Here is a 27236-nt window from a genome sequence, read left to right on the forward strand (position 1 = left end):
GGAACATATTTGACCCCTGAATCATTCTTATAAATTGTAGTTAGGTTCTTAACCTTGCACATTCAAACCTGTTGAACTTATAATGTGGTTTAAACACCATAGCCACATTTTATTTGCAGTGGAAAAAAAGATTATAGTAGTTTAATGAATGTTGAAATACTAGTATTTAAACATAAGCTAAAGATACATTGCTTAGAATTTATTTGTTTTAAAGTTTAAGAACAATAGAAATAGATAAGCATTATAAAAAATTTTGGAAATAGAAGTGGAAAGTTTAATATTGTCTGGTATTTGGAATATAGGCTTTATCATTTTTGTTCTAAATATACAGGAGGTTATACTGAATATGTTGTTTTGGAACTTGCCTTGTTTTTACTTAATAATATATTGAGAACATTTTTAATGCTCTTAAATATTTTTCTACTACATTGTTTTTGTTAACTCATAGTTTACAAAGTAAACTATGTATTTCATCATAGACACGTAGAACATGTGTCTGTTCTCTCTCTTTCCCTCTTCCTCCTTATCCCTCTTCTTTCTTTTTTAAGATTTTTGTATTTTCTAACCATTTCAAATATTGGCTAACATTTGGCTGCAACTCACCCAGTTTTCTTTTAGTCTTCTCACCATTCTACCAAATGTCTACCACAAAAAAGTTCTGCAGTAACCTTAGCTTTAATTTTTACTCTTCTTTCTTGATCTACTCCATTTATTTAGCTATAGCTTAGTAATGGATAATAATGTATTAGAATTTGTAGATAAAATATAGATGGAATTAGATATCCAATTTTCTGTGTAATAAGGATAAAAGTCTTATTTTAAATACAAATCACCATGACTTCCATTATTTTTTGTTATAATTATAGTTTTCCTTATTATACAATTCAAAATCATATTCCTAGTTTTATAGTGCTGGTGATTTAGGTGATGCTCAAACTGTCACCAGGAAAGTAGTCAGTAGAAAGAGGGACAGCTGTCTTTCATTCATTACTTGCTCACTTATTCACTAACTTGCTCAATCACATCGTTTGTTCATTGATTTACTAATTAATTTAATACCTATTTATTAGGTGCCTTTTCTGTCCCAGTTACTGTTCTAATTGCTGGGAATATGATGGTGAGCAAAAAAGCCATGATCCTGCCCTCCTGAAGCTTATACCTTCATTCTCACTTATTTCTTCTTTTACATTCCAGGCTCTATTGAGGACTTCAGCAGAATGTTTGAAAATTTGGGAGTGTGGTTATCTGTATTTTATTTTTATTTTTAAATTTTATTGAATTTTAGTGGATTTACAATGTGTTAAATTCTGCTGTACAGCAAAGTGATTTAGTTATACATATATACATTCTTTTTCATATTCTTTTCCATTATGGCTTATCACAGGATATTGAATATAGTTCCATGTGCAATACAGTAGGACCTTGTTGTTTATCCATCCTATATATAATAGTTTCCATCTGCTAATCCGAAACTCCCAATCCATGCCTCCACCACCTTCCTTTCCCCTAGGCAACCACAAGTCTGTTCTCTATATCTCTGAGTCTATTCCTGTTTTGTAGATATGTTCATTTGTGTCATATTTTAGATTCCACATATAAGTGATATATGGTATTTTTCTCTTTCTGACTTCTCTTGGTATGATAATCTCTAGGTGCATCCGTGTTGCTGCAAATGGCATTATTTCAGTCTTTTTTATGGCTGAGTAATATTCCAGTGTGTGTGTGTGTGTGTGTGTGTGTGTGTGTGTGTGTGTGTATCACATCTTCTTTATCCATCTGTTGATGGACTTTTAGGTTGTTTCCATGTCTTGGCTATTGTAAATAGTGTTGCTATGAACATAGGGGTGCATGCATCTTTTTGAATTATAGTTTTGTCTGGATATATGCCTAGGAGCGGGATTGCTGGATCATATGGCAATTCTATTTTTAGTTTTTTGAGGAACCTCCATAGTGGCTGTACCGATTTACATTCCTACCAACAGTGTAGGAGAGTTCCCTTTTCTCCACACCCTCTCCAGCATTTGTTATTTGTAGACTTTTTAATGTTGGTCATTCTGACCAGTATGAGGTGGTACCTCATTGTAGTTTTGATTTGCATTCCTCTAATAATTAGCGATGATGAGCATCTTTTCATGTGCGTTAGTCTGCATTTTATAGTGGAATTGTTTGAAAGGTTTGAGAAGGAGAGAATTGAAATACGAAAGGCAGTTGGGGAACTTTAAGAAGAGGTGAGATGAACTGCTGTTTCATAGTCAAGAAAGGATTTGTCAAGATCCTCTTCTCTCTGTCTTCCAGAGACTGGTAGTGAGTGATTAAAATGAGTGCTCTGTATCCCAAACCTGGGTGTCTTTAAATTGCAAAGCCTTTTAGTAATTGGAGTTTGTTTCTGAAACTTTTCAAAGGATTGTTGATCATATATTGGGTAACTAGTTATGTCTTTTGGTAATAACCTCTTTTCTTTTTTTCTTTCATTTACTTTTCAGTCTACTCTTATTCTGGGGAGGAACTTATATGTTATAATCAGTTCTCCATCTTTGTTGTTGGCTCTGGAGGCTTTGGTGGAAAACGGATGTCAGACAAAGCTAAGGTAGGCTATGACTTCATAAGCGAGATACATGTGTCGTTAAGGATCCTTATCTGTATTTTGAACTTACCATATGTGTAATTTCATAGAGTAGGGCTTCAGTAGTCCACACTTCTTTGAATCAGAATGTGTTCCTTGGATTTGAAATGCTGTTTATATTTGTATATTTTAATATATAACATATGTTATATATAGAAAAGTCTGGCTGACGTAAGTGTAATGTAGCTGAGGTAACTATGGGAATATCTTTGCTTTCTTATGCAAACTTTGCCTGCATCCAAAACTCTTTAGAAAAACCTAACACATACAAGTGATCCTTGTATAAATGCAAATCATCATTCATTAAATGACTTGAGCATTTCTCTTGTATAAAACAATTCTAGTTACTCTTTAGTTCTCAAATTCTATCCAAAAACATATTTTTTTTCCTAAAAATATTTTGTAAATTGGATTTTACATCAATTTAACCTAGCTTTTACCTCTGCCCTCAGTTCCCAGAATAGGGCCGCACTGTCTTCCTAGGAGGACCAGCCCACTCATTTTTCCTATTACCTCCACACCAGCTCCCCAGCCCCAGCTTGTGTTGCAGAAGCTCAATTCCAGGTAAAAGTGGCTGAGAGTTACGGGGCTGTCTTCCTTCACCCCGCCCCTACTTGTAGGGTGGAGACTGTGTTCCACCGTGGCAGGCTGAGAACACGAGGGCCCTGATAACTCTTGCCCAGCCTGCTCATAGGGTTGTGGTCCCCTGCTACTAGAGGCAAGCTGAGAAGACCAGAAGCTCCTCCCTTGCCTAGGACTCTTCTTGTAAAGTGAGGATGTCACTTGGAGAGAAGTGGGCCACGATGCTTGCCCTCATGTCCGTTGCAGTGGTGCAGAGGTTTGGCCTGGGGGGCAAGGCAGGCTGTAATAATATAGAGAGCTCTGAAGCTCTTCCCATGGAAACTGACTCATTTTGGTACCAAGTATTTGGAAGCTCAAAAGTAAGGATGGTTTCAAAAACAGTGTTACTTTAGTGATAATCAAGAGGAGGCTGGTAGCTCCATGAAAGCAGTAAACTAAACTAGTCCAACTAGAAATTTGCTAGAGAGAACCATGGGAAGACAGCTAAGAAGAGTCATCATGGGATCATAACAAACCTCAAAGACTGGCCTCAAAGACTACACCTCCAAAAAGGCCTGACTTTAATTGGATCAGATTGTGGAACAATTTATGCCCCAGGGCACTGTTGAAAATAATAGAACAGTCATCTGTCAATTTGTGAAGCTGAACAGCTGGACAGACAGTTTAACAGAGAGATCAGGGAGAGATCTGCTAAAACCACTGTCATCCATCCCAGGCTGACTGTGATTGCCCAAGGCTGTACCCTCTGAGGAGCAACATCAGAGTCTGCACACTGTGGGGGAAATGTACTTAAGTAGTCTAGCCAAGTCACTAAACAAATAAACAAGTTAACAATAACAACAAGCCCTGGAAGGGGAAAGGGGTCTCAGTATCCAGAGTTGCTGCAATATGTTATCTAAAGTATCCAGTTATCAACAAAAATTAAAAGATCTGAAAGAAATAAAAGAGTATGACCCATATATACGAAAAAACAAAACAAAACAGGCAACAGAGATTGCTTTTGAGAAGACTTAATAGGAAAAGATTTCAAAGCATTTATTGTAAATATAGTCAAAGAACTAAAGGAAACCATGCTTAAAGAAGTAAAGTGTGTGAAGAAGTAAAGTATGATGACAATGTCTCATCAAATAGAGAAAAATTGGGGAATTCCCCAGTGGTCCAGTGGTTAGCACTCCGCACTTCCACTGCAGGGGGCACGGGTTCAGTCCCTGGTCGGGGAACTAAGATCCTGCAAGATGCGTGTTGTGGCTCAGAAAAAAAAAAAAGAGAGAAAGAAATCAATAAATAGAAATTATATAAAAAAAGAACCAAATAGAAGTAGTTCTGGAACTGAAAGTACAATAACTGAAATGAAGAATTTACTAGAGGGTCTCAACAGTAGATTTGAAGTGGCAGAATTAAAATCAAAAAGCTTGAAGATCGATCAATCTATTTCTGTCTGAAGAACAGAAAGAAAAAAGGTGAAGAAAAAGAATGAAGAGGCTCAGAGAAATGTGAAATACCATTAAGTACACCAGCTTTTATGTAATGGGCATACCAGAAAGAGAGGAGAGAGAAAGAAGCAGAAAATATAATTGAAGGAACAATGGCATTGATGAAAAACGTTGATCTACACATCCAAGAAGCTCAACTGCTCCAATTAGGATATAAATGCAAAAAGGAAAATCTAAATAGACATTTCTCCAAAGAAGACATATAGATGGCCAAAAAGCACATGAAAACATGCTCAACATCACTAATTATTAGAGAAATGCAAATCAAAACTATGAGTATCACCTCACACTGGTTAGAATGGCCATCATCAAAAAATCTACAAACAATGAATGCTGGAGAGGGTGTGGAGAAAAGGGAACCCTTTTGCACTGTTGGTGGGAATGTAAATTGATACAGCCACTACGAAGAACAGTATGGAGGTTCCTTAAGAAACTAAAAATAGAGTTAGCATATGATCCAGCAATCCCACTACTGGGCATACATCTGGAGAAAACCATGCACCCCAATGTTCATAGCAGCACTGTTTACAATAGCCAGGACATGGAGGCAACCTAAATGTCCATCAGCAGAGGAATGGGGGCTTCCCTGGTGGTGCAGTGGTTAAGAATCCGCCTGCCAATTCAGGGGACACAGGTTCAAGTCCTGGTCCGGGAAGATCCCACATGCCGTGAAGCAACTAAGCCCATGCAGCACAACTACTGAGTCTGTGCTCTAGCACCCACGAGCCACAACTATTGAGCCTGCAGGCCACAACTACTGAAGCCTGCATGCCTAGAGCCTGTGTTCCGCAACAAGAAAAGACACCGCAATGAGAAGCCTGCACACTGCAATGAAGAGTAGCCCCCGCTCACTGCAACTAGAGAAAGCCTGCACACAGCAACAAAGATCCAACACAGCCAAAAAAAAAAAAAAATAAATAAATTATTAAAAAAAAAGATTTATGCACTTAAAAAAGAAAAGAGGAATGGATAAAGAAGATGTGGTACATATATACAATGGAATATTACTCAGCCATAAAGAAGAATGAAATAATGCCATTTGCAGGAACATGGATGGACCTAGAGACTGCCATACTGAGTGAAGTAAGTCAGATAAAGACAAATATCATATGATATCACTTACATGCAGAATCTGAAAAAAAAACGATACAAATGAACTTCTTTACAAAACAGAAATAGAGCCACAGATGTAGAAAATAAACTTATAGTTACCAGGGGGGAAATGGTGGGGGAGTGATAATTTGGGAGATTGGAATTGACATATACATACTACTATATATAAAACAGATAACTAATAAGGACTTAACTATATAGCACAGGGAACTCTACTCAATACTCTGTAAGGACCTGTATGGGAAAAGAATCTAAAAAAGGGTGGAGATATATGTGTGTATATGTGTATATGTATATGTGTGTGTATATATATATATATATATATATATATATATATATATATGTATATATATAAAAAACTGATTCACTTTGCTGTACACCTGAAATTAACACAACATTGTAAATCAACTATACTGCAATAAAAATTAAAAAGAAAATAAATGCAAAGAGATCCACAATCTTGGTAAAGTGCATTTAAAGATTAAATCAATATAGATGTGAATTGTTTGTCTAATTCTTACAGTTACTGTCATCTTTTGCATTGGGAAAAGAGTCTTTACCTTTTTCTCCTTTGTGGCCTAGAGAATGGATCTGCTTATATAATTCCTTTCATTAAACAAGGTCATTTCAGGGAAATCTTAATGTAGATGAAGCTAGCAGTTATGAAATTTTAAATGTCATTATGTGCTGAAAATAAAATATTAAAATAAACTTTTTATCCAGTTTGCAGATTTTGTTACAGTCAGCCCTCCAAATCTGTGGGTTCTGTATCCACAGGTTTGGCATCTGCAGATTGAATCAACTGTGGATCAAAAATATTCAGAAAAAAAAATTCCAGAAAGTTCCCAAACTATTTACACAGCATTTACATTGTATTAGGTATTATAAGTAATCTATGCACATCCTCCCAAGTATATGGGAGGATGTGCATAGATTATATGCAAATACTACACCGCTTTTATATAAGGGATTTGAGCATCTGCAGATCTTGGTATCCATGAAGGGGTCCTGGAACCAATCACCCTTGGAAACTGAGGGATGACTGTATATTGAAACATGGTTGTTTATCAAATATCAGTTTGGGTAAAGAGAATAACAATTATTTTGTTATTATTTAACGTGTAATGTTTTTTGATCTCAGGTAGCTGTAGCCATACCTAATAGACCTCCTGATGCTGTACTTACAGATACCACCTCACTTAATCAGGTAAGAATTTTTTTTTTAACATCTTTATTGGAGTATAATTGCTTTACAATGGTGTGTTAGTTTCTGCTTTACAACAAAATGAATCAGTTATATATATACGTATGTTCCCATATCTCTTCCCTCTTGCATCTCCCTCCCTCCCACCCTCCCTATCCCACCCCTCCAGGCGGTCACAAAGCACCGAGCCGATCTCCCTGTGCTATGCGGCTGCTTCCCACTAGCTATCTACCTTACGTTTGGTAGTGTATATATGTCCATGCCTCTCTCTCACTTTGTCACAGCTTACCCTTCCCCCTCCCCATATCCTCAAGTCCATTCTCTAGTAGGTCTGTGTCTTTATTACTGTCTTACCCCTACGTTCTTCATGACATTTTTTTTTCTTAAATTCCATATATATGTGTTAGCATACGGTATTTGTCTCTCTCTTTCTCACTTACTTCACTCTATATGACAGACTCTAGGTCCATCCACCTCATTACAAATAGCTCAATTTCGTTTCTTTTTATGGCTAATATTCCATTGTATATATGTGCCACATCTTCTTTATCCATTCATCCGATGATGGGCACTTAGGTTGTTTCCATCTCCGGGCTATTGTAAATAGAGCTGCAATGAACATTTTGGTACATGACTCTTTTTGAATTATGGTTTTCTCAGGGTATATGCCCAGTAGTGGGATTGCTGGGTCATATGGTAGTTCTATTTGTAGTTTTTTAAGGAACCTCCATACTGTTCTCCACAGTGGCTGTATCAATTTACATTCCCACCAGCAGTGCAAGAGGGTTCCCTTTTCTCCACACCCTCTCCAGCATTTATTGTTTCTAGATTTTTTGATGATGGCCATTCTGACTGGTGTGAGATGATATCTCATTGTAGTTTTGATTTGCATTTCTCTTTGGATTTGCATTTCTCCTTGGATTTATCCTGTATGGGACTCTCTGTGCTTCCTGGACTTGATTTACTATTTCCTTTCCCATATTAGGGAAGTTTTCGACTATAATCTCTTCAAATATTTTCTCAGTCCCTTTCTTTTTCTCTTCTTCTTCTGGAACCCCTATAATTCGAATGTTGGTGTGTTTAATGTTGTCCCAGAGGTCTCTGAGACTGTCCTCAGTTCTTTTCATTCTTTTTTCTTTATTCTGCTCTGCAGTAGTTATTTCCACTGTTTTATCTTCCAGGTCACTTATCCATTCTTCTGCCTCAGTTATTCTGCTATTGATCCCATCTAGAGTATTTTTCATTTAATTTATTGTGTTGTACGTCGTTGTTTGTTTCATCTTTAGTTCTTCTAGGTCCTTGTTAAATGTTTCTTGCATTTTGTCTATTCTATTTCCAAGATTTTGGATCATCTTTACTATCATTATTCTGAATTCTTTTTCAGGTAGACTGCCTATTTCTTCTTCATTTGTTAGGTCTGGTGGGTTTTTATCTTGCTCCTTCATCTGCTGTGTGATTTTCTGTCTTCTCATTTTGCTTATCTTACTGTGTTTGGGGTCTCCTTTTTGCAGGCTGCATGTTCGTAGTTCCCGTTGTTTTTGGTGTCTGTCCCCAGTGGCTAAGGTTGGTTCAGTGGGTTGTGTAGGCTTCCTGGTGGAGGGGAGTAGTGCCTGTGTTCTGGTGGATGAGGCTGGATCTTGTCTTTCTGGTGGGCAGGTCCACGTCTGGTGGTGTGTTTTGGGGTGTCTGTGGACTTATTATGATTTTAGGCAGCCTCTCTGCTAATGGGTGGGGTTGTGTTCCTGTCTTGCTAGTTGTTTGGCATAGGATGCCCAGCACTGTAGCTTGCTGGTCATTGAGTGAAGCTGGGTGCTGGCATTGAGGTGGAGATCTCTGGTAGATTTTCACCATTTGATATTATGTGGAGCTGGGAGGTCTCTTGTGGACCAGTGTCCTGAAGTTGGCTCTCCCACCTCAGAGGTACAGCACTGACTCCTGGCTGCAGCACCAAGAGCCTTTCATCCACACGGCTCAGAATAAAAGGGAGAAAAAGTAGAAAGAAAGAAAGAAAGAAGGGAGGGAGGGAGGGAGGGAGGAAGGAAGGAAGGAGGGAAGGAAGGAAAAAAGAAAGAAAGAAGATAAAGTAAATAAAATAAAGTAAGATAAAATATAATAAAGTTATTAAAATAAAAATATAATTATTAAGAGAAAAAACAAAAAAAAAATGGACGGATAGAACCCTAGGACAAATGGTGGAAGCAAAGCTATACAGACAAAATCTCACACAGAAGCATACACAGATATGCTCACAAAAAGAGGAAAAGGGGAAAAAAATCATAAATCTTGCTCTCAAAGTCCACCTTCTCAATTTGGATGATTCGTTGCCTAAAGGAGATAAGGAAGGAAAGAAAGAACGAAGATAAAGTAAAATAAAAGAAAGTTATTAAAATAAAAAGTAATTATTAAGAAAAACAAACAAAAAACGGACGGATAGAACCCTTGGACAAATGGTGGAAGCAAAGCTATAAAGACAAAATCTCACACAGAAGCATACACATACACACTCACAAAAAGAGGAAAAGGGGAAAAAAATCATAAATCTTGCTCTCAAAGTCCACCTCCTCAATTTGGGATGATTGGTTGTCTATTCATGTATTCCACAGATGCAGGGTACATCAAGTTGATTGTGGAGCTTTAATCTGCTGCTTCTGAGGCTGCTGGGAGAGATTTCCCTTTCTCTTCTTTGTTCTCACAGCTCACTGGGGCTCAGCTTTGGATTTGGCCCCGCCTCTGCGTGTAGGTCGCGGGAGGGCGTCTGTTCTTCGCTCAGACAGGACAGGGTTAAAGGAGCCGCTGATTCGGGGGCTCTGGCTCACTCAGGCCGGGGGGAGGGAGGGGCACGGATGCGTGGCGAGCCTGCGGCGGCAGAGGCCGGCATGACTTTGTACCAGCCTGAGGCGCGCCGTGCGTTCTCCCGCGGAAGTTGTCCCTGGATCACGGGACCCTGGCACTGGCGGGCTGCACAGGCTCCCCGGAAGTGGGGTGTGGATGGCACACAGGCTTCTTGGTGGCGGTAGCAGCAGCCTTAGCGTCTCATGCCCGTCTCTGGGGTCCGCGCTTTTAGCTGCGGCTCGCGCCCATCTCTGGAGCTCCTTTAAGCAGCGTTCTTAATCCCCTCTCCTCGAGCACCAGGAAACAAAGAGGGAAGAAAAAGTCTCTTGCCTCTTCGGCAGGTCCAGACTTTTCCCGGACTCCCTCCCGGCCAGCCGTGGTGCACTAATCCCCTGCAGTCTGTGTTCACGCCACCAACCCCAGTCCTTTCCCGGCGCTCCGACCGAAGCCCGAGCCTCAGCTCCCAGCCCCGCTCGCCCCAGCGAGTGAGCAGACAAGCCTCTCGGGCTGGTGAGTGCCAGTCGGCCCTGATCCTCTGTGAGGGAATCTCTTCGCTTTGCCCCCCGCACCCCTGTTGCTGTGCTCTCCTCCGCGGCTCCGAAGCTTCCCTCTCCGCCATCCACAGTCTGCCCGCGAAGGAGCTTCCTAGTGTGTGGAAACATTTCCTCCTTCACAGCTCCCTCCCACTGGTGAGGTCCCGTCCCTATTCTTTTGTCTCTGTTTATTTTTTCTTTTGCCCTACCCAGGTACGTGGGGGGGTTTCTTGCCTTTTGGGAGGTCTGAGGTCTTCTGTCAGCGTTCAGTAGGTGTTCTGTAGGAGTTGTTCCACGTGTAGATGTATTTCTGGTGTATCTGTGGGGAGGAGGGTGATTTCCGCGTCTTACTCTTCCGCCATCTTCCTGGAAGCCTCAAGAATGTATTTTTGAAAAGTGATAAAGCCACCTGACTCCTGACACTTTTTGATTTATAACTCTGATACCCTGTAATTTTGTGAGTCCAAAAGTAGTGGCTGTGTTCTGAGTATCCACTAGGTATCAAAAAAAATGTAAAATGGCTTTTCATTAGTCAATTGAAAAAGCGTTATGCTTTGTTGGCAGTGGATTGCTTGCCTTAAGGAGACTGCCTAGCTTAGTAGTGAAGAATTTCATTAAAGCCTTAGAGAGCAGGATAAAATAAAAGGCAAATTTCAGTTATCCTTTCTTCTATTGGAAAAGAAAACTGAGCTACATTGCTTCGAGAGAGATTATTTTATGCTAACTTTAGTGGACAGGTACAGTAAAGCATCGGAGAAGGAGTAGATGATTTAATCTCTTTTGTTTGGCGTAAATAATATGTTTTCTGATGGAGGAGTTAAAATGCCCTGTCAGTTAACAAATTCTGTTAAGCATGCAAAGATTTATCTAAGAAACAAAAGGTGACCATAAAGATGAGAAAAGCAACTTTGTTTTTGAGAGACCTGAAGATTCTTCCCTATGATGGCCAGAATACTAACCATGCAGACATAGAACAGAATTTGTAAAGCTCTGAAGTTATGCTGTGAATAAGCAGGTAATGACAGCACATTATTTATAAAATTCACTTATTTTTTGATACTAATTTTGATATACTTGATATGAGAACTGCAGGATTTATGTGTGCTGGCAAATAGGAATATAATTTCATGAGCCAGAAAGAATTAAGTTTGGAATATATTAATTGTATTTTTTTATACACTATATAATTGGGTGATAGAACAATACTTTCTACCTCAGATTAGTTTTTGCCTTTAAATGTTCTTCCTATCCCTATTTCTTATCAGTTTCTTAAGAGAGCACTCATATTTATGTTTAATTAAAGCTTCATAGTGAAATTAATTTTATTAGCACACTAAAGAACAGAAGACTTCATGGTTTCATGGTTCAGAAAACCCAGAAATGCTCCATTATTATTCTTGTGTTACTGAAATAATAAAATGTATCTGCTGTAGATAAGAAAAGCTGAATAGTTTCCATGGCTTGAATTGCTTTATACAGTAAGCAGAAAGATTTTTTTTTTCTTTTTTCAGATGAATAGAACTTTTTGTTAGCTTTTAGCAGACTTGAGTATTTTGCTGTGTGACAAAGGACAGTTTATAAGTTAACAAATATTTTTTGTATAAATAATGGACACCCATCATTTGACAGAGGTTCCTGACCATTTGTATCATATGGTCACTTGAGAATATGATAAAAACTACCGACTGTTTCTTCAGAAACATTTTGCATAAAACTTTGCTTAAATTTCAGGGGATTTGTGGGCTGTTTTAAATTGGATCTGTGCTATAGGAGATACAAATCAAGTAGAAGAAGTGTGATCTATTGACAAGGAACTGAAAGGATACTTAGATACAAGGTGTAGATGTCTTAATTTCTGGGGCACCTATTCTAAGCAACGAATGATTAAATACAAGGCTTTGAATTGTAGAGTAAGTGCTGTAGACATTCTGAGATGGGCTACTTATTAGAGAATGACATACAGAAGAGTTTGGTAGGAAAGATGGGACTTCTGAACTAAAATGGTGTATAGATATTCTCTCTTACCAGGGATATAAGGCTTGCAGTATGGCCTGGAAGGGGATAAGAACTTAGTAATGATAGCAGAAAAGAGCATGATGTATGTACAAGGAGTAAGAATTAGAGCATTCACACCGGAGAGTGGTGGGAGATGATTGTGGATGAACAGACCTTTAAGGAGAAGTGGAAATGGAACAGATTATGTTGTTATAGCATAAACTTTGTGCCAGCTATTTAAATTAAATAAGTAACTTCTCAATCAGTAGGGAAACTAGCAACCATCGCTCTACCAATATCACTTCTGGAATATTTTGTTTTTCATGTCTTTAGGAGAATTTCTTCATCTTCAAACTGGTATGATATTACATGTATACTTCATGGTTTTTCATAATTAATAAAGAGAAAATTCATCCCCAATAATCTAGAAAGACCAAAGAATAAATAGGTAACAGGTGTTAGGCTTTGTATTTGAGGAGAATGAAAACAAGTATCTTTATTTTCCCCAGATACATATCTCATACTGCTTATTCTAACAATTAGGATTTTAGCTACCATCATTGTTAAATAAAGTTAATCTTTGGAATATTGGTTATACTCCATTAAAATATAATTCTTTATTATATTACCATGTGTATTATAAGTACTTTTAAAATTTTGTTTTGAAACAATGATTTATTATTTTGCATGACTCTGGGTTGCCTGGGCGGTCCTTGTGCTACAAATGGTGTTGGCTGTCACTCATGTAGCTGTTCTGAGATGGCGTCTGGGTGGGGCAGGAAAGTCCAGGATGGCTCTTTCACAAGTGCAGGGTCTTAGTGCTCCCTGTTGGCTGGTGTGCCTCTAATCTCCACCTGGCTTCTTCTTCACGTGGTGTCTCATCTTCCAGGGCCTTTCTCTGTGGCCCTCAAGGGGACTTCTATTTAAATTTCTGGAACTGTTTCCTGTGTAGCTTCCTCCTTTTCAGTACATCTACATTCTAACTGCCCATTCTCCCAGAACTCTGATCTTTATCTCTTTAACTCTTTGAGACTGTTTTGCTATGTTTCTGTTTCCCTTTTTGCACTGCAGTCTAGAAAGTGCTGTCAGGCAGAGCACTGTGGCCATTGTAGAGTCCATCTTTTTTGTTTCTTTTCTATCAAGAATCATAATCCTGTTCTGCCTCCTGTCCAGTATCTAAGAACAGTATCCCCCTCGCCCACTTAAAAAAATTTTTTTTCCTAATTGTTTACTGTGGAAGAGTAAGTTCATTCCACTTATTCCATCTAGGCCGGAAGTGGAAATTCTATACCTTTTTATATGCCCATAGTGCCCAATTTTCTCATTTATTACTATTTGTTTTTTCAGTTTTTATTGCTGTGCTTTGTTTCCTACTTGTTTCTAACAATTAAAGAGCCTATTTTATTTTCTTGTTTCTCTTTCCCTTATAGTTCACATTTTGGGGAATGCATTAATTTTACTTTTTCAGAACAGTTTAACATTTATATATTATTCTTGCCTCTTCCCCACCTTTGTTTTAGTCTTAGATTTGCAATTGAATATATATCAATCCTTTTGCCAAAGTTTCTCCCATATCTCCTGGTTGGATAAAGCTCCTCCTGTGGTAGGTTCCCCAAGAAGGCCTCGTGTATAGTATTCCTTTGGTTCCTATGTATTTATTTATCTTATTATTATTTTTAAAATAAATTTATTTATTTATTTTCGGCTGCATTGGGTCTTCTTCATCGCTATGTGCGGGCTTTCTCTAGTTGCAGCGAGCGGGGGCTCCTCTTCGTTGTGGTGCGCGGGCTTCTCATTGTGGTGGTTTCTCTTTGTTTTGGAGCATGGGCTCTAGGCGTGTGGGCTTCAGTAGTTGTGGCACATGGGCTAAGTAGTTGTAGCTCACGGGCTCTAGAGCACAAGCTCAGTAGTTATGGCGCCTGGGCTTAGTTGCTCCGTGGCATGTGGGATCTTCCTGGACCAGGGCTTGAACCCATGTCCCCTGCATTGGCAGGCGGATTCTTAACCACTGCGCCACCAGGGAAGTCTGGTTCCTATGTATTTAAAACTATTTTTCTATACCCTGGATACTTGAAGGACAGCTTGGCTGGATATGAAATCTTGAGTTTCTTAAAATGGTGTTCCATTGTTGCCTGGCTTTTTATATTGCTGTTTAGAAGTCTGATGCCAGTCATTATCTTCCTCTAAGTTACTTGATCTTTATCCTTGAGGGCTTTAGGATTTTTTTTTCCTTTATCTTTAAAAATCTAATAGTTTTACTAGGATAAATCTCAGTGTTGCTCATTCCAGGTCAGTTTTCCCATGTACCTGGTGGGCCTTTTTAATATGTGTGTTCAGATCTTTTATTTTCAAAAAGTTTTCTAGGATGATAATTTTAAATATTAGTTCTTATTCATTGTTTTTTTTTTATTTCTTCAGGTACTCTTTATGTACATTGGATCTTTTTCTATCTTTCTTCCAACCATTTTCTCTCTGTACTTTTTTAGTTCTTTATTTCATTTCCATCCTCTTGGTTTTTTTCTTTTTTTTCTTCTATGCGCCTTATTAAAATTTTGTTTGAATATGTTCTCCTTTGAGAACATTATAATTTAGTCTTCAATTTCTAATATGATTTTGATTTTTCTTTTATTTCTTTCCCAAGTTTAATCATCTCTTACTTCATTTCTTCATGTTTTTTGTCCATTTATATTCTTGGTTTTTGAATTTCAGATTCAAGATGTTTATTTCCTATCCCCAAATGCTTGAGTATTGTGTTATCGTTTTCTTCTGTTTGCTAGTTGTTCTTTCTGGGAAAATTTTATTTATAATAATGTTTTGGTTCTTATTTTCTTTTTTAGTCTTATTGTAGCTTTGCACAGATGGAGATTACTTACCTGTATGCATTTTGTAGGTAAAGTTAGTAGTTTGGGATGGTTTACAAGATTCTTTCTTAAAGAAATTCAAGATTGTCATCTTCTGTCAGTATAGCAAAGTGCCTTTTCTTTAATGGATGGCTTTTTGGAGTAGGGCATAGTGGGGAAGTGTTTTATTAAATTTTTTTTAGTTCTCTTTATCCTGCAGGATCATAAATTTCCCCTCTTGCTTCTTTTTCTTCACCATTCAGTCTTCAAAGGGGACATCTTTGTTTTATCCTCTTCTCCCTGAGAAGTATTGCCTTTCTAGGACTGCCATTTGGAGGTGCATGCACTTTTAATTCTTTGCTCAGTAGTCAGTATTCTAATCTTCCAGGATTCTTCTCAGTATTTTTGTCCTCGAGGTAGACTGTCTGTGTCTCGAAGTGATTTTTCTTTGTTTCCTTTTTTTCTCTTCTATGAGCTTCTGCTATACTCCCCCGCCCCACCCCTACCGCTCTCTCTAGTAGTTTTGAGAGTGTGCTCAGAAGACAATGCTGCTGGATATAGGTGTTTATTTTTCTACTTAGAGGAATTTGAAGTTTGTGGTTTTTCTCTTCTAGTTACACTGTAGGCCTGAGATCTGTGTAGTTTTACTTGTTCTTGTTGATCTGTTTGCTTTTTTAGGGGATGTGAGGATTTGGGAAGAACTAATTCCTGACCCTTTTAATTTAGCATTTAGTTTAACTTAATGGTACACTTAAAAAAATTACTTATTTATTTGGCTGCATTGGGTCTTAGTTGTGGCACGCAGGGTCTTCGTTGCGGCATGCGGAATCTTTCACTGCGGCATGTGGGCTCTCTAGTTGTGGCGCGTGGGCTCAGTAGTTGTGGCACGCAGGCTCTCTAGTGGTGCGCAGGCTCCAGAGTGTGTGGGTTCAGTAGTTGTGGCGTGTGGGCTTTCTAGTTGTGGTGCGCGGGCTCTAGAGGGCGTGCGCTCAGTAGTTGTGGCACAAGGGCCTAGTTGCCCCTTGGCATGTGGGGTGTTAGTTCCCTGACCAGGGATCAAACCCATGTCCCCTGCACTGGAAGGTGGATTCTTAACCACTGGACCACTAGGGAAGTCCCTACTGGTACACTTTAAATAAATAAAACTAAGAACTAATTTACTCATATATGGAAGATCCTCCCACTTACATTTAATACTCAAGTAAGACAATATAGAGCTATTTTTCTTAGTTTGTATGTGTGAATTTTAGTGATTTTTACATCTAGGCAGAAATGAAACAGAACAAAACACGAAGCTTTTTGCTTTTCTTCTGAAATATGAAAGTCCTTCAAAATATTCAGAAAATAAACCTTGATAGTGTTCTTTATTGTTTGGAGAACGGTTATTTTGCATTATGATTGAATTTAGTTAAACATCCAATCAGTTGACTTTAGTCATTTCTCATGATAGATCTTTTATATCTTTGCTAATTCTGCCTTCTGTTGGAAGCAATGCTGTCATTGAAATAATATGAAAATTTTCATATTCCTTTAATATGATTTCTTTAGAAGAGTTGTTTCTTTTCATTTATAGGAATAATATCTGTGGGGTAAGAACACTGGCACTAATCTTAAAAACTTGATTGTCTTATACTGTTGCTGAAATCTTTTAAAATAATCATAATAGTTCACATTTATTGAGGTATTAATATTTATCAAGGATAATGCTCTGTAAGAGTTTGATTAGCCTCTCAGTTTTTTAAATGAGAAGATTGAGGCTTAGGGTGATAAAGAAAATTGCCCACTAATGGCAGAGCTGGATTTGAACCTAGGTCTGTCTGGTGCCAAAGCCCATGATCTGTTGTGTGTTTGACACCTTCCCCTTTGGACCCTGAAATTCGTCATTTTTTTTTTCCATTTGTATGCAACGTGATGATGTATATTTGCCTAGTGTTTTATTTTTTTTAAAGTGCTTTCTAAAATTTATCATTTAATCCTCTACCATCTTATACAGAATCTTAAGTCACATCTATTTGATAATTGTTGATTTGATTTAATTATTTTTAGAAGTCATATAAAGGGAAAAAATACTGAGTCATTAAAAAAATGAATAATTTAGAAAACTATCATATAGAGTGATGGGAAAGAGAAAGAGCTTATTAAAATTGTACAAAACATTAAAAAGTAAACAACATTTTCCTATGAATTAGAGGAGATGTTATTTTCTGTAAATAAAATTTGTTAAAAAAGAATAATCAATAATTAAAAACAACAAAAACTCATTAAGAAAGTCAGGTATGCTGACATGGCTAGTCTCTACACAACATTTTAATAGTCTTGGAAAGCTTGACCTAGCAGTTGATAAGAAAGAGAAGTCTGGAGGCAGCCCCATAGTTAATACACAGGTACATTAAATACTTACTGTTAGCTCTTTTATGAATTTCTTCCCTTCAGTACTGAAAAGTACTCTCTCATTTGACCAATGCACAATTTAAATGCTGGGAAGTGTGGTGACTTTTTTCCTATTGTTATCTATATCTTTCTGCTAATTCTGCCTTGTCTAAGTACAGAAGTGATGTGAGAATCTGGAGTAAGCAGGAATATAATCTTAATGGCAAGTTATTAGTCTGTTTTTTTGCAGGATGAGCTGATCTCAGGATTTAGTGTACCCAGTAGAATGAAAGTTTGTGAGGAGTGTGTGATGTTTATATGTCTAGTATTGGGTTACAGGCTTCAATTTAAAACACCCCATTAAGAAAGTTGGCATAAATTTTGCTTGGTTAGAAGAGGCTATAAACATTTACACCTTATCTTCACTGTGTTTTTTTTTTAATGTTTCTTTCTTTTCTTTTTTAAAAAATTAATTAATTAATTTTTGGCTGCATTGGGTCTTCGTTGCTGTGCGCGGGCTTTCTCTAGTTGCGGCGAGTGGGGGCTACTCTTCGTTGTGGTGCACGGGCTTCTCATTATGGTGGCTTCTCTTTGTTGCGGAGCGCGGGCTCTAGGGCATGTGGGCTTCAGTAGTTGGGGTGCTTGGGCTTCAGTAGTTGTGGCTCGCAGGCTCTAGAGCGCAGGCTCAGTAGTTGTGGCACACGGGCTTAGTTGCTCTGTGGCATGTGGGATCTTCCCAGACCAGGGATCAAATCTGTGTCCCCTGCATTGGCAGGTGGATTCTTAACCAGTGCACCACTAGGGAAGCCCTTCATTGTGTTTTAATGAGAGTAGATTGATGGATTCCTTTTTGTGAATTTCTCCTTAGGCAGTGGTAACCAGTGTTGTTCCCAGATGTAGTTCTTGGTTCCCCTTCCTATTATTTGACAGTCCTCACCCCTTCTGATTTCAGTGGCAGGTGTTACAAAAAGCATTTGATTTACACTTAATCTTTTTTTTTAGAAATAGTTATTTTTTAATCAGAGCTACTATTAGGTACATTATAATGCATTTCTTATGCAATAACCAGCCATATTTCCTGTTTTTAGTTTAATGTATTCTAAGAAGGCACTGGGTGCTAGTTTATTTTATAATTCTTTCTCCACAGGCTGCTTTGTACCGCCTCAGTGGAGACTGGAATCCCTTACACATTGATCCTGACTTTGCTAACTTAGCAGGTGAGTTGCTAGTAATGTGAGCCAATGAAAATATTAGCTCAGTTATCTAAATAATACTTAAAGATGTCGCTACTTATGACTGGAAGTTTGAGTAACATTTAAAAAATAGCCCTCTCCTAATATGTTTATGCAAAGGACATGGAAAGGTGGGAAGTAGTGTTCAGAAATTGGTGTACGTGAAATTCAGATTATGGTGGAAGGTAGCTCCTGCTAGTGCAAGGTCTAGGATAGCACCATGGGGATGGGTGTCTGAGTTATCGTGAAGGTCGAGGCCGTTGGAGGGGAGAGCAAAGAACTGAAAGGTTGAAGAAGGATCATCTACATACATGGATATTGAAATCACTGTGGATGATTTCATGGTTACAACCAAAGCTAAACAAAATAATTATTTGTGTCCCCAGATTTCTGACATTCCTTTCTTTTTTTTTCTTTTTTTGTTTATTTCATAATTTTTTGCCCAGGAAGTATTATTTATAAAATATTTTCCATGTTTCTTAACACATTATTGACCGGAGACGTATTAACGCCATAGGCGTTAGTTTCTGCAAAAATCCCCCCAGTCAATAATGTGTTAAAATAGATGGTATGATTCAGGCTAATGCAGTTTAAAAATGTATTTTTCAAGTCCTGAATGAACTGTTCTTGGTTTTTAAACATGAAATGTGCCTTTATCTCACTAAATTCTCTCTCTCATTTTTAGGTTTTGACAAGCCCATATTACATGGATTATGTACATTTGGATTTTCTGCCAGGCATGTTTTACAGCAGTTTGCAGATAATGACGTGTCAAGATTCAAAGCAATTAAGGTGTGTGTAAATTAGTAATAATTTAACTACTTGTTCCTTTTTAGTTTTAGAGGAGTCTTAGTGACTTCACTTAAAAATAGGTACTATACTGAAGTTATTATTTTTATTATTTCATTGACTTGGCAATCAGCAAGTTTTCTTTTTGTAGCTATAAATGCCTCTATTACACATGCATCATGAAGGATATTATATACAGTTATACTTTTAACAGATTAATTTGTTTGTTTTATAAATAGTTAGGGACATACATATAGCAGCTTATATGCCTTAACAAAAACTCGAGATTTACCTTTAAAAATTTATTTATTCATTTTTTACTGTTTTATTATTTGCCTTAATTTAATTGAAAATGTTAAGTGGCTGCATTTGAACTCTAATAAACATGCACCTATATCAGTATGTTGGCTGCATATTGATTTTAGTTTTGCACTTTTTTTTTTGTGGTCACTTTAAGTTTATTTATTTTTGACTGCATTGGGTCTTCCTTGCTGTGTGCGGGCTTTCTCTAGTTGCGGTGAGCAGGGGCTACTCTTCGTTGCAGTGCATGGGCTTCTCATTGCGGTGGCTTCTCTTGCTGCGGAGCACAGGCTCTAGGTGTGCGGGCTTCAGTAGTTATAGCACGTGGGCTCAATAGTTGTGGCTCACGGGCTCTAGAGCACAGGCTCAGTAGTTGTGGCGCACGGGCTTAGTTGCTCTGCGGCATGTGGGATCTTCCTGGACCAGGGCTTGAACCCGTGTCCCCTGCATTGGCAGGCGGATTCTTAACCACTGAACCACCAGGGAAGCCCTAGTTTTGCACTTTTAAGTTGGATTCAAGTTTTCATCCATTATAAATTACAAAGAAAACTGACTCTGCACAATTTTGCATAAATCGAAAGACATATACTTAAAAAAAAAAGAAACAAAATTTTAAGGCAGTGTCAAATAGCTCCAAAAGCTTTTATCAGTTTGTGATCCATGCAGCAGTGGAAATTTATTTTCTGATGTCTTGCCTTTGATAACACTGATTATTCTCATTATTATAACTATTTTATAGTTATTATTATAATTATTTAAAAAATCAGCCAATAATATGTATACAGAGCAAATAAAATAGTATAGAAAATTAGGAAATAAAAAGTGTAATTATTCTGTCCTATACAACAACCCCAGGTCTTATTCCTCAGACTTAATTAGTGCCACTTTTAACTGCTTCTGTTAAGTTGTTCTGGTGGTTACCTATATAACTCTACTTAATATGATTATTCTTCTGTGTTTTGATTTGTCAAGATTAAACTATTTATTGATTCTATACTTTGAGAGACAAAGAATTAACTTTTACTAACTATATCCTTTCTCTACTAATTGTATCATATTACTATTTTTATGAATTTAAGTATAGTCCAGTCTCTGTTTCTTCCTTCTATGCTCTCCAACCTTCCCCTCAAATTCCACCCCCCCTGCAAAGTGGAAAAGTTTCGTATTAAAACATTTTTAACCCTAAAACACATTTTTTTTAAAGGTTCGTTTTGCAAAACCAGTATATCCAGGACAAACTCTACAAACTGAGATGTGGAAGGAAGGAAGTAGAATCCATTTCCAAACCAAGGTATGAATAATGTAGTTAGAGGTACATTGTTTTGTTACCCTCTTCACTGTATCCTATAATTATGTTCCATCCTAGCATACTTTTGGTTATTACTATGGATATGATATAAAACTTAGAAAGTTTTTTAAAAAAAATCATTGGTAACTTTTAATTGAAAATAAGATGCTTCTGTACCTTGTTTTTTATTTTCTGTTTTTTTTTTTTTTTTACAGTCCAGATTTTTTATTTTCTTTACCCCCATCATGCCATGAATTCATAGGGAATGGGCTCCAGCAGTTCAGGCTCTTTTCCATTGGTTCTCATGAAGTGTGCTTCCCTGGGTGGAGCAGGCTGGCACTTCAGCTGAACCCAAGTACCTTTCTCTTTGGCTTCCTTCTTTTTCTGATCATTTTCCTTCACTAGTTTCAGGAAGCTATCTTGGCTCTTAGAGTGCTTAACATGCTCGATACGCACATTAATTCTCTAGGCAAGAATCTTGCCCTTAACTTGTTTGTTTACAATGATGCCAACAGCATGCTGGGTAACATTGTAGACTCTCCCAGTTTTGCCATGGTAACATTTGTGGGGCATTCCGTTTTGAACAGTGCCCGTTCCCTTGATATCTACAATATCACCTTTCTTGTAGATTCGCATGTATGCAGCCAAAGGAGCAGCTCCATGTTTTCTAAATGTAGCGGGTGCCCCTCCTCTTTCCCTTTGTGTTGGTCATTTTGGTGAATTACTGGAAGATGGCTGTTCTGGCCGAAAAGAAGCTATTTTCTGTTTTTTATTCTCAGCTAAATTGGTGCTTGTCTACATAGCATTTCTGAAAACCCAACCAACCATATCTTTTTGGCTCAACCCATCATTCAAGTTGTTGTCAGAATATAATCTTCAGAAAATTAAAGGCATGACTCTCAGACAGATATAAAATGAAAATGTGATGAAAATTTATTTAATTCCTTAACGAGGGAGCTAGCAAGATGATAAAACTGGTTCAAAGGAGAACTAGAACAACAGGGTTTATGTGGTCCAACAGGGAAAGCATTCTAAAATAATTTTGCTGAGTTAGAGACAAAACTAGTCAATTGTCCTATAAAACAGTAAAACCATATCTGTTACGGTTATATTTCCTACTGGACAGAAACCGTGTGCATTTTGATCACACAAAAACCCACAAATTAACGTCTTAGGTCACAGAGTCTGGGCTTAATTAATAGTAAGTAACAAGACAGTATATCTCCCTATAGAGTTAAGTAATTTTGGGGTGAGGCTGTTAGCAGTGCTCCAGTAAAATACTAAAAGGACGTGCAATCAGCCTTTTATAAGTTTTTTACAGATTATTTTTGTTAATACAATTGACCAGGGTGATACTTTTTGGCCTGATCATTTGTACTACATTGATGGTTTGTGTCGAGCAGTTTAAATACCACCACCAACAGTAATAACAGTTTATATTTCATTGTATATATGTGGCACATCTTCTTTATCCATTTATCTGTCGGTGGACACTTAGGTTGCTTCCATGTCCTGGCTATTCTAAATAGTGCTGCAGTGAACATTGTGGTACATGACTCTTTTCGAATTATGGTTTTCTCAGGGTATATGCTCAGTAGTGGGATCGCTGGGTTGTATGGTAGTTCTGTTTTTAGTTTGTTAAGGAACCTCCATACTGTTCTCCATAGTGGCTGTACCAATTCACATTCCCACCAGCAGTGCAAGAGGGGTCCCTTTTCTCCACACCCTCTCCAGCATTTATTGTTTTTAAATTTTTTGATGATAACCATTCTGACCAGTGTGAGGGGATACCTCATTGTAGTTTTGATTTGCATCTCTCTAATAATTAGTGATGTTGAGCATCCTTTCATGTGTTTGTTGGAAATTTGTATATCTTCTTTGGAGAAATGTCTATTTAGGTCTTCTGCCCATTCTTGGATTGGGTTGTTTGTTTTTTTGGTATTGAGCTGCATGAGCTGCCTGTGTATTTTGGAGATTAATCCTTCGTCAGTTGCTTCATTTGCAAATATTTTCTCCCATTCTGAGGGTTGTCTTTTCATCTTGTTTATGGTTTGCTTTGCTGTGCAAAAGCTTTTAAGTTTCATTAGGTCCCATTTATTTTTGTTTTTATTTCCATAACTCTAGGAGGTGGGTCAAAAAGGACCTTGCTGTGATTTATGTCGTAGAGTGTTCTGCCTATGTTTTCCTCTTAAGAGTTTTATAGTGTCTGGCCTTACCTTTAGGTCTTTAATCCATTTTGAGTTTATTTTTGTGTATGGTGTTAGGGAGTGTTCTAATTTCATTCTTTTACATGTAACTGTCCAGTTTTCCCAGCACCACTTACTGAAGAGGCTATCTTTTCTCCATTGTATACTCTTGCCTCCTTTATCAAAGACAAGGTGACCATATGTGTGTGGGCTTGTCTCTGGGCTTTCTATCCTGTTCCATTGATCTATATTTCTGTTTTTGTGTCAGTACCATACTGTCTTGATTACTGTAGCTTTGTAGTATAGTCTGAAGTCAGGGAGCCTGATTCCTCCAGCTCCGTTTTTCTTTCTCAAGATTGCTTTGGCTATTCGGGGTCTTTTGTGTTTCCATATAAATTGTGAAATTTTTTGTTCTAGTTATGTGAAAAATGCCATTGGCAGTTTGATAGTGATTGCATTGAATCTGTAGATTGTTTTGGGTAGTATAGTCATTTTCACTATATTGATTCTTCCAATCCAAAAACATGTTATATCTCTCCATCTGTTTATATTATCTTTAATTTCTTTCATCAGTCTCCTATAGTTTTCTGCATACAGGTCTTTTGTCTCCTTAGGTAGGTTTATTCCTAGGTATTCTATTCTTTTTGATGCAGTGGTAAATGGGAGTGTTTCCTTAATTTCTTTTTCAGATTTTTCATCATTCGTGTATAGGAATGCAAGAGATTTCTGTGCATTAATTTTGTATCCTGCTATTTTACGAAATCCATTGATTAGCTCTAGTAGTTTTCTGGTAGCATCTTTTCTGTGTATAGTATCATGTCATCTGCAAACAGTGACAGTTTTACTTCTTTTTTTCCGATTTGTATTCTTTTTATTTCTTTTTCTTCTCTGATTGCTGTGGCTAAAACTTCCAAAACTATGTTGAATAAGAGTGGTGAGAGTGGGCAGCCTTGTCTTATTCCTGATCTTAGTGGAAATGGTTTCAGTTTTTCACCATTGAGGATGATGTTGGCTGTGGGTTTGTCATATATGGCCTTTATTGTGTTGAGGTAAGTTCCCTCTATGCCTTGTTTCTGGAGAGCTTTTTTCATAAATCGGTGTTGAATTTTGTCGAAAGCTTTTTCTGCATCTATTTAGATGATCATATGGTTTTTCTCCTTCAATTTGTTAATATGGTTTATCACATTGATTGATTTGTGTATATTGAAAAATCCTTGCATTACTGGGATAAACCCCACTTGATCATGGTGTATTATCCTTTTAATGTGCTGTTGGGTTCTGTTTGCTAGTATTTTGTTGAGGATTTTTGCATCTGTGTTCATCAGTGATATTGGCCTGTAGTTTTCTTTCTTTGTGACATCTTTGTCTGGTTTTGGTATCAGGGTTATGGTGGCCTCATTGAATGAGTTTGGGAATGTCCCTACCTCTGCTATAGTTTGGAAGAGTTTGTGAAGGATAGGTATTAGCTCTTCTCTAAATGTTTGATAGAATTCGCCTGTGAATCCATCTGGTCCTGGACTTTTGTTTGTTGGAAGCTTTTTAGTCACAGTTTCAATTTCAGTGCTTGTGAATGGTCTGTTTATATTTTCTATTCCTTCCTGGTTCAGTCTCAGGAGGCTGTGCTTTTCTAAGAATTTGTCCATTTCTTCCAGGTTGTCCATTTTATTGGCATATAGTTGCTTGTAGTAATCTCTCATGATCCTTTGTATTTCTGCAGTGTCAGTTGTTACTTCTCCTTTTTTATTTCTAATTCTATTGATTTGAGTCTTCTCCCTTTTTTTCTTGATGAGTCTTGGCTCGTGGTTTATCAATTTTGTTTCTCTTGTCAAAGAACTGGCTTTTAGTTTTATTGATCTTTGCTATTGTTTCCTTCATTTCTTTTTCATTTATATATGATCTGATCTTTATGATTTCTTTCCTTCTGCTAACTTGGGGTTTTTTTTGTTCTTCTTCTTCTAAGTGCTTCAGGTGTAATGTTAGCCTATTTATATGAGATCTTTCTTGTTTCTTGAGGTACGATTGTTTGGAAGATCTTTTTTTCTGAAGTATAATGGGGAGTAGTCAAGGGAGAATGATCTTCCTGATTGTTAAAAGTCAGTTTTAATAAATGCTGCCTTAAGTTTTAGACATTGTCCTATACATTTGTAGCAATACCATACTTTTATGAAAGAATACCACTGGAATAATTTTAGCTGATATATTAGGAATTATAATTCCTTTAATATTTTATAAAAAGGCTATTTAAGTATTACTTTATACTGTGTACACTTCCTTTTTGAAATAAGAGCTAGAATTATTTCTTTACAAAGACTGTGGTCTGTTCCTACCCAATTTCATTCTATGTTAACCGAACAAATACACTTTACGTACCCCTACCTCATGTGGATTTTGTGCCATGCCTTTTACTATTTATAAGAATTAAGCAATTCTCACCCTGGCTCCCCATTAGACATACTTATATTGGAAAAAAAAAAATCCCCCAAATACCAATGCTCAGGGTCCACCCCAGACCATTTAAATTGGAATATTTGGAGATGGGACCTGGTCATAAATATTTTTTGAAAGGGCTCCAGTTGATTCTACAGTTAGGGTTAATTAACAGTTGTATTAAATCAGTAAGCTTTCATGTTATTTCTCTTGATATTTAAGTTATGAACTGTTTATTTAATTTGGATTATTTTCTTTTTCATATGAAGAAAAATGTAAATTTCTTTTAAAAGATTTTATACTGTTTCACAATGAAATTGTATTTTCTTTGGAATCATCGGAGTGAACTGGTTGTTTTTCTTTTTCCTCTTGTACCTTTATAAGGTCCAAGGAACTGGAGACATCGTCATTTCAAATGCATATGTGGATCTTGTGCCAACAGCTGATGTTTTAGCTAAGACACCATCTGAGGTGGGTTATAACCACTGACATCCAAGTCATACCCTGACTTATGAATTTCAATTAAGATCACTTTAAGAATATTCAGTCTACTTTAGTAAATTAAGAGCTATGAAAGATTCTTAACTCGAACTGGAGAACATTAATTTAAAACTGCTTGGAGAAAAAGGAATATTTTGACAACTTATGAATTTTTAAAAAAACTTTTTTGTGTGGATACTAGGGTATCTTTCAAGAGAATATAAGTAATTTTCTAGTTTTAGAGTAAGTAAATCAGTTGTTTAATGAGAAATCTTAAATAGTATTTGGGAGAAAAATATATTAAAAATTTAAATATCCTGTACCTTTTTCTTTTTCTTTTTTTTTTTTTTTTTTTTGTGGTACGTGTGCCTCTCACTGCTGTGGCCTCTCCCGTTGCGGAGCACAGGCTCCGGACACACAGGCTCAGCGGCCATGGCTCACGGGCCCAGCCGCTCCGCGGCATGTGGGATCTTCCTGGCCCGGGGCACGAACCCGTGTCCCCTGCATCGGCAGGCGGACTCTCAACCACTGCGCCACCAGGGAAGCCCTGTACCTTTTTCTTGATTTAAAGATTTGTATAATGCTTTGAGTGCAGATATAAAAACAGTAGCATGTATTATTTATTAAAACATTTGTGTTATTCTGTATTAACATGCTGAGACTTTTAATAAAAATATTTATATTTTCTGTCTCCAAAATATTAACTTTGTAATGTCAAGGTTTTCAAACCCATGATCGTTGTCTTTCATTTGCCATATTATCATATAACTGAATGAAAATTAAAATCTCTTTAAAGAGAATCTAAGATCAAAAACTTAAGACATTTTAGAGCTAGACAGAAATTCAGGCTTCGTGTAATCTAGTCCTATTTTACAAACAGAAATGAGACCACAGTAGTTGACTGATTTGCACAGTATCTTCCTGCTGAAGTTAGTTAGGATATAAGTTA

General features: G+C 37.3%; 1 protein-coding gene and 1 pseudogene across 9 annotated transcripts in view; one reads left to right on the plus strand and one right to left on the minus strand.

Annotated features, from left to right (window-relative positions):
- Positions 1-27236, plus strand: part of HSD17B4 (hydroxysteroid 17-beta dehydrogenase 4) — a 127173-nt gene that overhangs the window by 81461 nt on the left and 18476 nt on the right. For all 8 annotated transcript variants that reach the window (XR_013827738.1, XR_013827739.1, XR_013827740.1 and 5 more), the window contains 6 exons: positions 2484-2587; positions 6953-7018; positions 18733-18802; positions 19503-19609; positions 21111-21197; positions 26192-26278. Coding sequence is in view for 5 of the 8 variants with exons in the window: in XM_079918110.1 (XP_079774236.1) it covers positions 2484-2587; positions 6953-7018; positions 18733-18802; positions 19503-19609; positions 21111-21197; positions 26192-26278 (521 nt within the window). In the remaining 3 variants the exon portion in view is untranslated. The remainder of the gene's footprint in view (positions 1-2483; positions 2588-6952; positions 7019-18732; positions 18803-19502; positions 19610-21110; positions 21198-26191; positions 26279-27236) is intronic.
- LOC307184656 (large ribosomal subunit protein eL21-like) lies at positions 21438-21906 on the minus strand (annotated as a pseudogene). Its single transcript has one exon. The product of its transcript is annotated as a large ribosomal subunit protein eL21-like (transcript).

Source organism: Stenella coeruleoalba (genome assembly GCF_951394435.1).
Source record: "Stenella coeruleoalba genome assembly, chromosome: 3".
In the NCBI taxonomy this organism is placed as follows: domain Eukaryota; kingdom Metazoa; phylum Chordata; class Mammalia; order Artiodactyla; family Delphinidae; genus Stenella; species Stenella coeruleoalba.